At 39.4% G+C, this 12707-nt stretch overlaps 1 protein-coding gene across 9 annotated transcripts in view; it reads left to right on the forward strand.

Annotated features, from left to right (window-relative positions):
• The window catches only part of astn1 (astrotactin 1), a 435323-nt gene that overhangs the window by 101386 nt on the left and 321230 nt on the right, over positions 1 to 12707 (forward strand). For all 9 annotated transcript variants that reach the window (XM_063461087.1, XM_063461088.1, XM_063461091.1 and 6 more), the window contains exon 2: positions 4029 to 4210. In XM_063461087.1, coding sequence (XP_063317157.1) covers positions 4029 to 4210 — 182 coding nt within the window. The remainder of the gene's footprint in view (positions 1 to 4028; positions 4211 to 12707) is intronic.

Here is a 12707-nt window from a genome sequence, read left to right on the forward strand (position 1 = left end):
CGTAATGCTCTAGTGTGGAATGTGGTTAGCCTGTGTTTATATAAAGCTCTCCACACATGGCTTTAAGTAGATTTAGTGCTGATAGCGCTGGGTGTTTCTAGCACTTTCGTGTTTTGCCAGTGCACTGCTGTGTAGCCTCCCCATGCTTTCCCAGTCCTTGTTCCTGTCCTACTGTCACATCATCCTTGCTAACTTGAGTGTTTTACTTTACTGTTTTCATCAACGAGTCCTGGGCTTATTCTTTTGATCAGGCCTAATCCTCTTTATTATTTGCATATTGTGATTTCTCCCTGTAACAATCAGTCCTCCGCTGCACCAAACAGTGTGGACTTTGATTAATTATGGAATGTTTGTTAATGGACTGGGTGCTTTCAGTTCATCCTCACTTTTTATTTCTGATATGCATTACCATTGTGTTTGCTGCTCGGTTAAGTTCTTTATGGTATAAATTATTTGATAGCTTGTATAGCAGTAGCGCAAGCGTAATATATTTGGATAATAGATTTGTGCACTGTACTGGGTCATGCTAGCAATTAGCGTAATAGTCTATTTCAGAGGCATTGGTTTCCAAAGTAATCCATAAACAGGGTGAGGATGTGCACTGTGAACCATACTTTAAATGGTGGCAGTAAAGAGGACTTGATGTGCAAATTCCTAATAGGAATTTTAAATGGAAATAATGGCTCCAGCCAGCAATCATAAAAACTGTAATACAAAGACAAAAAGTACAGAAGTCTCAGTTTCTGTCAAGTGAAAGTCTCACATTTCTCCACTTGTCAAGTTTTCTTGATTTTGTGAGTTTTGTTTTTAGTTTTCCGACACTGGATTTTGGTTACAATTCAAAGGGGTTCTGCAGTTTTATCCAGAGTTTGTTCATTTCTAAATTCTATTTATTTATGTTAAAATCTATATCATGTAAATGTTATATAAATATACATTTCATTTCTTTTATATAACTGAATTTACATGTCATTCCCATTTTATTATCTTGCACAAGTTCAGCACAAGCTCTGCCTCCTGTTCTATTTTGGTAAATTTAAGTACCACAAATAAGTAAATGGACTGATTCTAATATAGCGCTTTTCTACTCTCCTGCAGCACTCAAAGCGCTTTATACGACAAATAAGTCAACAGATCTTCTGAGAGTTAAGTGTTCTGTTAGAATACAGTATGATATTATGGGGAATACGGGGATTTTAATGTATGGTTGTCAGGTCATTCAGTTGTAAATGTGGATTGTAAACTGATTTCTTGGAGCTAATGAAGACTAGCCAGTAAGCTGAAATGTGATCCCTTTTTCTTTTCTCTGTTAGGACTCTTACTGCTTTATTTGGGATCAACTTAAGGCTTTTCAGGGAGCATTTAGGACAGTCATAACAAGGAATTACAGAAGCCCAGCTACAAAGTAACAAATGCATGTTAAAAGATCTCAGTTGAGTTTTTACTTACTTTACTTATGAGACTCCTGAATATGAAATTGGATGGTGGACAGATATGTCTAAAACAAAATAACTGGTAGTAGTTAAAGATGCTTTTGCAACAGAAACATGAAGCTGTATGAGATATAAAGACAAAGAGTCTTCCATGCTCTATAGGCTTATAAGTCACTCACTGAATGAATGCATGAATAAATGAATGAAGTGTTAATCTAGAGGCGGAATCTAGGTCTCACAGTCCAAGTCACTTATGCAATGATCTGTTGATTTGCAGGTCATCTCAAAGCCTAGGTGAAAACTAGGATACATTTGCCTCTCACACTTAGATTTTTATATTTTATTTTATATTTTAGTGTACAAGGAGGAAAAGCTTTGCAATATAATATAGTGTTCAGGTACAACATACCTAACCAGTTTGATTCTAGACCCTGATCTGTACATCACCAAATCCTTGCTTTCCTTAGTGCTGCTGAAAGTCAGATAGTCATAAAATCACATCTGGAACATACACTATATTCCACTTCAGCTGCAATTTAAGTTATCTCTGTTTCGATTTATGTCTTCCAGGACTTCTGCTAACTTATGAACCTGATGCATTTGCTACTCTTCACACTTACATAACAGAAAGTCACCCATAACGCTCTGCCATGCATTCATAATGTTTTCCATTTCTGCACTCTGTGTGTTTTGGCGTACATCACTAATATTTCAAATAGCTAGGAGGGGAATTTATTGTCTGGGGAACTGAGGTATGACACAAAGCACAATGTTTCTCATGCTCCACTGCTTCCATAAAATCACTGTTTACTCATTTCTTTCTCGTGGGTTTAATTTTTTTTTCTTTTTTTTGTTCTTCCATGGATATAACGGCTGGCAGCTGAGGGAGTGGTATAAGCAGGGATCAGAAAAACGCTAAAACAGTGCAATCCATTTCAACGTATTTGCATAAATCATTTCCGGACAATGCAGACTGAATGAATGAATTACTGTAATAGAACATGTCACAACTGTCACGACTGTCCTTGAATCTCTCAGGTTACGGGTGCCGAGCGCTGAAAATATGAAATTGCTCATCAGATTGCAGGCGTCTTGGTCGACAATGCCAATAAAATTTGTTACCCATGCAAACAAGAGGTGACAGAGATGATAGCATCTCTGTGGGGTTATACTTAGTAAAAGTGGCATTTTGAGCTAAATGCTCTGAAACTCCAACCTGATGGTGGTGCTAGATGAAGTGTAAAGGGATTAACCTTGACTCTTCATCTAGCACCCAGTATGCAATGATCTGTTGTGGAATGTGAAAAACACGAGTGACATGGGAGGATTCATCCCCTGGGGACTATGAATGTCTGTGCAGATGCAGAAAATGTGTGTAAATATGTTAACTTTAATCATGTGGAATATAGAGGCTGATGATTTCAGTCACTCTCTTGTCACATGTTTTCTCTGTTGTCACCTAACTGACATAAAACAAACATTCACTGTTTTGTCAGTAGAGGTTAAAAAAATAAGTCAGATGTTTCTGTTTCTGGGTAATGAAGTTTAGTTGTATAATTGTTATTGTCTTACAAGGGGCTGCCCCTCCCTGAGCCTGGATCTTCTGGTGGTTTCTTCCAACTTAGTATCACGGCAAAACCTGTAATAGACACGCTGGTCCACTGTGTCCGTTTTACGCTTTGCCTCTCCAAAGTGTGAAATGTACATGCATGCAGAAATTACATTACTGGCAGGTAGCCACACATCTGAAAGCATATTGATTTGCTCTCCTGATATTTAGACTGTAGTATTGATATTTTAACCTTTAAATAACATATTTAAAGCCATGAAGTCGGTACTGAGTAAAAAACGTATATATAAAAAACGTAAAAAAAGTACATTCCAGAGTCCTTAATCGCCAGAAACTATTAAGCTAGGTGGCTAATATGTATCTACATGTACATGTGTTAAAATGTCTGTTTAAACACTTTCCTGTGATTATTTTCATTTTAGCCTGAAATAAAATATCTTCCTCTGCTGTTACTGCAACTTACTGCATGTGTGTACATTTCACGTTTTGGAGAGGCAAAGTGTTAAATGGACACGATGGACCGGCCTGTCTATTACACACTTTGCTGTGATATCGGGTTGCTTCTTCCTGTGAAAATAGAGTTTTTTCTTTCAGCTATCACCAAGTACTTGATTGTAGTGGGTTGTCTGGTTGTTGAGGATTTCTCTGTATTATTGTAGAATCTTTATCTTACAATATACAGCACCATGAGATGACTGTTGACAGCAGAGGACTGTTATAAATAAATTAAATTAAATTGAGTATGTATCCCTTCTGTCTTATTTTGTTAGTTACGTAAACACTTGTAGTGTGTTTTTTTTTTTATTGTGTAGTTAAAACTGCACGTGCCTTTGACTGCTCACTCGCTAACTTTCTATCATATTTGATATCCGCACGATTGAACCTTCCAGTATCAGATGATGCGATTTGCTGGTAAACTGTCCACATTTAAATGGATCTCTTCCAAGATAGTGGTAATATTTTATGTGCAATAGCAGAAAGCTTCTAACTGAGTGCCCTTGTGTTTGTCTTTTATGTTTTTAAAGAGATCTCCGGGAACTCGGAGGACATCCCTCTAGTGCGCTGGAGGCAGCAGTGGCTGGAGAATGGCACTCTACTCTTCCACATCCATCACCAAGACGGCAGCCTGAGCCTCCCAGAACCAACCGAGGATCCAGCCAATGTCTCTACGAAGGAGGAGCTCCGCATCCTGCACATCTCTGTGATGGTAAATCCTCAGTGCTAAAAAGAGCTAAAACTGGAAAGTGCTATGTTATACTGCTGTTCCTTTTCTTTTGACACATATAAGAACTTTTTAATTGGGCAAAATTTAGCAAAATGAAAAATGTTGGTGGAAGATTTTTTTTCTTTCTTTAATTAAAACTGACATGAGATCAAATTGATGAAATGACTTCACTGTTTTTTCTTCTTCGCTGAAACAAAACTACTCTGAGATCTGTCTTTTTTGAGATACGATGGCATATTTTTTTTGTTTTTGCTTCCAAATGAAACAGCACAACCCGCATATTTCTTTTTTGAAAAAGCAGACAGATCTTGTAGATTTCTGTCATGGTACGATGACTGTTTTACAGGCAACAAATCTTTTTTTCCCCCCCAAACCTCCCTCTGTCTTGCAGTTCACTCTGTAGTATGTTGAGGGTTTTTTTGACCCAATGTATGTGATATCCACCACAGTCACATGCCTGCCAGATTTATTTAGATCAAACATATATTAAGCGCATGGCATCCAGCCTGCTATAGGGTAAGGATGTGTTTTATGACTGTAAAGGCATGGATGGGGTCAAAGTGGACTTTTAATGATAAAGAAAAAAGGGTATTTACTGTTAGCCATTTTAGTGCTGTATAAACTATGGCACCAAAACATATATTTATGAAATTCTACATTTCACTTGCAAAATATAGATTTTTGCATGCTTACACTGTATCAAGCCTTATCTGCTCTGTCGGCAGAGAAGGAAATGAATCCTTAGATCTCACAGCTTCCTCTTCTTGCCTGAGGAAATGTATATTTATTAGATCTTAGATATGCCACACCTACTCCCAGTGCCCTTTTCCAGCCCAAAGACATTACAATCGTGCTTTGATGGATGATATGTATTTTCAGACATTGAAAGCATATTATAGCTGCATACACAAATGATTAGTCAGCTTGAGAAGACTTTTGCCAGCAGCTATATCTGCTGAACGGAGGCACGGAGCTGTGCTTCAACACCCGCTGAATGTCATTGACCTTCAGACCTTAATATAATGACGGATAACTGACTTTGACTTTCCTCTGCATGTTTTACATGTATTAGCAAACATCAAATCCATCTACAAGGTGCGCAGGCTTCAGTGATGACAGCATTTTTATGAGGAAATTAGATAGCCAGGGTGCCAGTTCTGCTTCTTGCCCCTTTGATTTTCCACTAATCTCAGATTTTTACTCCCTGCTCTATCTGCATTTCACATCCCATCAACCTCAGGTCCATGTCTCTGTGCTCCGTGCTCCGCTCATTCCTCATCCTGAACGAGCTGCAGCGGCAGCACTGCCACCGGGGTGTTTTTCATGAAGGTGTGGGCAGAGAAGGATTAGCATGCAGATATGAGCAGACCATGGAAACAGATGGAAGTGGTGTTGCCACTGTGCTGCCCGGGCCCCGCTGCAGCTTGCCACCCGGCTGGAGGCCTCGACCTATAAATCCAAAGCTGTGTCATTCGTTCAGCTCCTTACGGATACAGAAAAGATCCCGTGAAGGCTGCTTTACAGGCTTTTTAGCTCAACTGTACACCTGTAACTGGACCTGCTCCTGTTGTATATCACAGGAGACTGCAGGTTGGAAGCACTCAGTACGCAGAGCAGATGATGTCTAAATAAAAGCAGCAAAAAAGACACTTTCATTAGATCACAGCCAAATGTTTAGAAACTATTCTACTCTGTGGTGATGCAATGAGGCTGCAGCAATGAAAAGAAGAATGATTCACAGTTTAGCTCAACCTTGGTGTCACATTTAATGCTTGACTTACCAAACCAGTTGCTGGGATCTAGTGACATTGAACACTCCAAATACCCGTATAAAGGATATCATGTCATTTTATTGCATGTCTCACTTGGTAAGATGAGTATATCTGTGCCAGACCAGCATCAATAAGAGGCATGTCAGACTGTTGGATTAATGTTTCACAGAGGTGTAAACAGAAAAATTTATGAGAGTAGGGGGACATCCTCAGATAGTGCCTTCCAGCTGCAGATAATACATACGTGCTTGTTTGCTTTTTACCCCTCAGCCGTAAAAGAGTGTTGGGGTATTGTCGTCCTCCTGCTGGGTGGGCGTGGACACCCGGGCAATGTTCCCTCTAATTTTTCATGTGTCTGAGCGAACACACAAACTCCCTGAGCGGCCCCTTGGACCACTGTGAGCAACAGCAGACGTGTGCACTGTGGTCACGCCGGCATCGAATCCATCCAAGTTACATGGTTTATTAAAATAATCAAATTACAGCATTAACATTTATGTTAGACTACTTTTAATTAACTGCTTTAGCCCACTTACAATGAAAATTAAAAAAAAATCTTGTTCATGACCTGTGTAGTGTGTTAACACTATTGGAAGTAAAAATAACTTGAACTCCAATTTTGAAAACACAACTTTCTTTTTTTTAAATAAAGCTCTGACTTGTTTATGAGTATGAGTCTGTGGTCTGGGAGAGAGTCCTGTAACTCTCTGTCTGCAAAATATAGTATATAATGACCAATGTTGGGCAATTAATTATATAGTTACTTCTTCAAAAAAGTAACTGAGTTATGCAAACAACAAAGTTTTTTGCAGCTGTTTACCTAAAAATGCAGCCAAGGGTTTTTTTAAATAAACCTTTAAAAGTATTTACAGAACAAGCAGGTGTTCTGCATCAAATTTGATGCCACACAAATTATTTGTGCCACTCCAAAAAATAATTTCTGTCCACTATGAGATAAAGGAGAACAACAGCCTGATACCTGCAGGCCTGACAACGGGAGATGTATCACTCCTGTAACACCTGTAACATTCAGCAGTCGCCTCATTGTTCTGACACACACAACAAAACTATTGACTACACTACACACTAACTACACAAGATTTGCGCTAAACGTCGCAAACCTCTCACATCTCAAAACACCGACGTCACTCCTAAAACTTCCCCCCTTCCTAAACAACTGTTGCCATATCATTTTTTGATTGGTCGACATGGTACATTTTTCGACCAATAGGAAAGGGTGGGGTTTTTTTGGTTTTGTTTTTGCTCACAGGTGGAGAGTGCTTTCGAGCGTTTTCCTTATAAAACGCCGTTTTTACCGTTTCTTCCCGCAGTAAATATAAACAACGATAGTATTCAGGAAGAAAACCAAACCCTGCATTTTTATCATAACTCTGGTTTTACGTGGCCTATCAACACAATTTAAAAACTGGTATAAAGTCCACACTTTTTCCGTCAATTGTTCCGTCTGTCCTGCTCACATCTCCAATGGTTGTACACGTTGTCATTAACGTGGCTTCACTCCACATCAGCCACGCCGCTTTGCTAGCTAAAACACCGGTGTCGGCACATAAGGACGCTGTCATAGCCTGTCAACGACGTTGATTAGCTGCGTATATACGAATGTGAATCGCATCATTGGCTGGACTATGGGATAAGGTGGCATCGTTCTAATCCCATATGGGAGCAGCCAGACACTTACTGACTCACACTGCAAAACAGAATTGTTAAAGTTTTTATTTTAATTTCAATTCAGGTTAGATTTGTGCGCAGAGACCGTGCCAGCAGTGCGCAATTGCGCACGCGCGCAGCTTAGAGGGAACATTGCACCCGGGCTTGTAAAACTCGAGAATGAAGTGACGTAGGAGTTTCAATTTGATACCGTGGGTGTATCTACTAGAAATCTCGAGTTCGAATAACAGTGACCTCGACCTAAAGGTCAGGGTTTCTGAAAATCTTGTGATTGCGATAACTTGAGAACAAGGCGGTGTAGGTTTTTGAAATTCATAATTTTGCAGTCTAATGACTGCAGACTTTCACCTCAGACAGTCTTAAGTCTGATCTCCATGTGGACAAACAAGGTTGTAAAAGAAAATCAACAGCCTGATGATCTCATAATAAGTATATACAAGATCGACTTTGGAAGCGTCTCAAATCTGCATTCTTTCCAAAGGCCTGCAGAAAGTGTATCCTGTGGTTGTAAAATTCATATTTGTCTTACAGTGCTATCTTTTTACCAGACTCATGAAATTAGTTGAAATTAGTCCCAGGTCTGCACAATTTAGCCAGGTCAGCTCAGCCAGGAATGTCCAATTAGCCACAGTTCATTGCTTGGCCACTACACTACACCGTGAGACACCATCAACCACCCCATCCTCCTTCTTAGGTATAAACTAAGAAGGAGGATGGGGTGGTTGATGGGGGGGACTCCATCATTTTAAAGCTTGAAGATAAGCCAGGCTTATTATGGGTCTGATCCTAAAAGGCAATCGGGTTCAATGGACTGCAGCAAAGTTGGGATCTGAAGCCACAGGAACATTTTTTTTCCCTGACTCCAAGTGAGCTATAATATTATGGATTATTTTTGACTATATGGAACAACACGAATGAATTTTCAGTAGTTTAGCCAGTTTATTTTTCAGTCGCTGTGTTCTAAAGTTGGAGGTTTTCCTCATGGAGGGTTCAAAGCTTCTCCCCATGCATTCGCATCCAACAAGGTGACCACAGTGTCCTCCACTGGCTGTGTGCTGGTCATCCATAATAGATGACTAACCTTGTGCATGTCTGTATCAACACCAGGTGAGACACTGGCAGTTCAAACACATGTCCTCAACTTCAGCTTGAACCCTACAGGCACAGACAGCTTCAAAGTAAACTGCGATACTCAGATGAAGACAAATAAATACACTATATATTTAAAAAAAGATGTGTTTAGTGTGGCATGATTGTTTTATGTGTCAAGACTCTTAAGCTCCAGTGTATCATTGCTATACACATTTCTCCCTTTTTAATTTCCAAATTCTAATAAGCTGCTATTTTGCCACAGGGCCTCAGTGGATCAATCCAATCATCACATACAGCACAGAGGCATCCAGAACAAACTGAGTCAATTACATTGTATAAATGCCTAATATTTTCAAGCTTAGAGGTTAGATTTGATGTTTTCCCCTCGTGAATCTCTCTTGGCTCTATTGTTTTTCCTCAGAGGCCATAACACAACTTTTTAATTTGAGCAAGCATCATAGTGCTGCCTGAAAAAAAAATGGAGAAATCAAGACAAAAAGTTAATTAGTAATGAGATAAAGTGGAATTAATTTGTTTTCTTTCACAGATAGAAGCAAATCGTTGGGAAGGTTACTGACGAGGTTAGTTCTGCTGGATGGTCAGCAGGTGTAGACAGATTTTGTTTACCTCACCTGTGTTGAAGGCCTCAAGGAACAAGTTTTCTTTGGAGTTATTAGGAGGTTTTTATTAGATTCAGAGTGTCAGAGCTCTATGTTAATGGCAGCAGCAACTGTCAGGCTAAACCTTTGCTTGGGTCTGGCTGAAATAGGCTCTCCAGTGGACACATTGCAGGTTTTCATGCTTACATTATTATCAGTATTAGGATGGTCAACTATTTCTCTGAAAAGTACTTTTATTCTTAAACGCTTTTGCTAAATTGCATTGGTAGATCTGTTTTCAAAAAGAAAAAATGTAATGATGATTGTTTTTGGTGTCAAGCTTATGTGTGAGGTCATGTCTTTGGGTATTTTGTTCTGGATGTTTGGGAGTTAAGTAGCCTGGGGGGGAAGTTATTTCATACTTAGATTTGTGTTTTGTTATGCAGCTAAGATATGAAACTGAGAAGATTAATTCACAATTTCCCACAAAGAGAGACTCTATTAAAAAAACCCCAACAAAATTCAGCTTTTATATATTTCATATTATTCAAAGACCTTTAAGAAAATGGGTTTCAGCACTTGAAAATTTTCTAATGCAGAACTACACTATGAGAGATGACTTTAATAATACATAATCCACAGCTGAGGAGGAGGTTGTTATTTTTCCAGTAAAAATCCAGCCCCGCTTGAACAAAAAGCAGATGAACAAACATGAACGTCAGGTTCTGCTGGAGGAGGAAAAAACCTGCAAAAAACTCAAAGAAAACCCTGCACACCAAAATAATGGAAAAAAGGATTTGAGGATTTGAGGTTTTTGTCAGTTGTCCCTTTGAGAGTGAAGGGTTACAGCCAGTCAGTACAAAGGTGTTCCAAGTGGCCATCTTTACTCTACATTTCTTCTCCGATGGGAATGTTCACCTCTGGGGTGAAGGTGCCCACATCTGTACGGCGCAGGGCGCTGAAAATGCTTTGATGAGTCAGCAATTAGAGTAAAGCAAATCTAAACTCAGCTGATGAGGATCTTTAATCTGTCTATGGGTAGACAGGTTCTCCACTATGGGTGAGATGGCTGCAATGCGTCAGCTAGCAGACATTTTTAGCTGCGACTAAAAATGATGTTCTAAAAAGAGCAAGGTGGAAAGCACACCAGATGTACTTTAACTAGGAAAAATGAACTGTCATGTGGGAGCTCCATCAGAATAAACTGAAAGAAGCACTTGATACAAGCCTGAACACATTGTATGATGGACATTAACCCTCAAGGAAATAAGACTGCAGGTCCTACTGTGGTGAGGGTAATAATGTGGAAATAGGAGAGAGAACAACAACGCCACTTGAGGAACTCCACCACAGGAAATATTGCTTTAACAAAACTTAATTATCAGTGGATAATAAAGGCACACAGACCCATACCAGAGAGGCAGATTAATTCTAATAATTTATTCAACAAAACAGAAGTCAATTACGAACAATGTTGAAGCTGCTAGAATGGAGAAAACGGGTTAAAAACAATCACAAATATGATCAAATGAAAAAGAAGGTTTACTATAGTATAATAGGTAAAAGAAATAGCCCACTTGTGGGGCATGCTACACTGAGGAGTACCCAGTGGTGCTACCGACTACTCGCCATGTGCCTCACTGCAAACACAATGAAATCAATCACATGTATATCTGTGGGGAGGGGACCTCACCAAATATGCCTCCCAGCAAGATGATGTTCTGCCTCACTAAGGAGAGAAAAATGTCTAAATGAAAACAAAGGGCTACAACTAGAACGCTTCTGAAAGAACACAAATGAAAATAGCATACCGGAACACACAAGCAACTCAGTTAGAGAAAATACAATAGAGAAAATTTGTGGTAAATGCATAGAAATACAAAAGTCTTAACCTGAATCGCAATAAAAGGCCTAAGTAAGATCACCATCGAGCACTGGGCAGCAAAACACAGGGTCGAGAGGGGTGCAACACAGTGGCCCCAACAGGGACTGTACTACGAAGCATGTCCAACATACCCAGGGTATCTTTTCATTATCTAGACTCACTTACACTAACATTGGCAGTCAGAATAAGCAGCCACATGAGGCTTCCCCTGGCATTCTCATGAAAGGGATAATGTTGGCAGCATCTGACCAATCACCATTATGGAGAAGTGTACTGGCAGCAGAAGCAACTGATTTACAAAGGAAGACAAAACTGTAATGTTAGAAAATGATAAAGATATTAAACATAATACAGAGTATAAGCAACACAGCAAAGATAGTTTTAATTCTTTCAACTGTAACCTCAGTAGTGTTTAACAGTCTCAGAGTAAGGATTTAAAAAAAGGATTCAAATTTAGGTTTAGTCTAAGCTGTGTGCGAATTTTAGAGTCCAAATAAGCCAATAAATAAATAAATAAAGCTGCATCTAAGAATCTATATTTAATAGTAATGCTCATCAGACATTAGAAACTATTGAAAACCTTTAGATCCTCCATCTGTCTGTGTAGTGTCCTAAGAGATCTTCCAAGAATGGTGATGCTATGTTCTAGAGAACTGATTGGTTAGTGGGCAGTTATTACCTGTCGGACTCTAGTCTGGAATTTAAGTTACCACAGCGAAGTTCCCTGGTAAGAAGTAAGGCACCTTCGAAGAACAAGTAACCCAGGGTTATCGCTATAGTTACCCAGATAGGCCCAAATCCTGCTTTGTAGTGCAGGCCTCGGGATCAGTGTCCACTGCTGTCATCTGCAACCAAAGTGACAAGAGGCTCCAGGTGTCTTATAATCAAACTGTGGTTGGGGAGCTAGAGGAGAGGTCAGGGTCAAGGCTGCATTCACCAGAACCTCGAGTGAGGAACTTTCTACACTAGGGAAACATTCCCTACCACACCACCACTGCTGACACTAGCTTTACACTGTCACTAATAAACCAACGACATCAAATCACCACATGAGAGAATATCGTTTGTAAGTGTTTATATAATCACCCTACCTCATGCTGTTTAACTTTGCCAAGGAAAAAGTAATCGTGATAAAAGATAAAATCCTTACATGATGTTAAAATGTCCCTCAATGATGTGTTTGTTTTTCTGGGAAACAGACAAATTTATTTAAACCAAGTCCAAAACTCCCCAAACCAGTGAAAATCTCATGTTTTATTTATTTGAGTGTAATTGTAGCACACTAAACTGGCAGGGTTCCACCTGAATCTCTTGACATGCTAACATGGTAATTGGTAAATCTCTGTTTATGTTATTGCAAAATCATAAAGTGTTTTCTCATGATTGTAGAGAAATCACGGTGGCAGCCCTTTATGTTGTACCACTGTTCATTCCACTTTACA

The sequence above is a fragment of the Pelmatolapia mariae genome, linkage group LG18 (assembly GCF_036321145.2).
Source record: "Pelmatolapia mariae isolate MD_Pm_ZW linkage group LG18, Pm_UMD_F_2, whole genome shotgun sequence".
NCBI classification, from domain to species: Eukaryota; Metazoa; Chordata; class Actinopteri; order Cichliformes; family Cichlidae; genus Pelmatolapia; species Pelmatolapia mariae.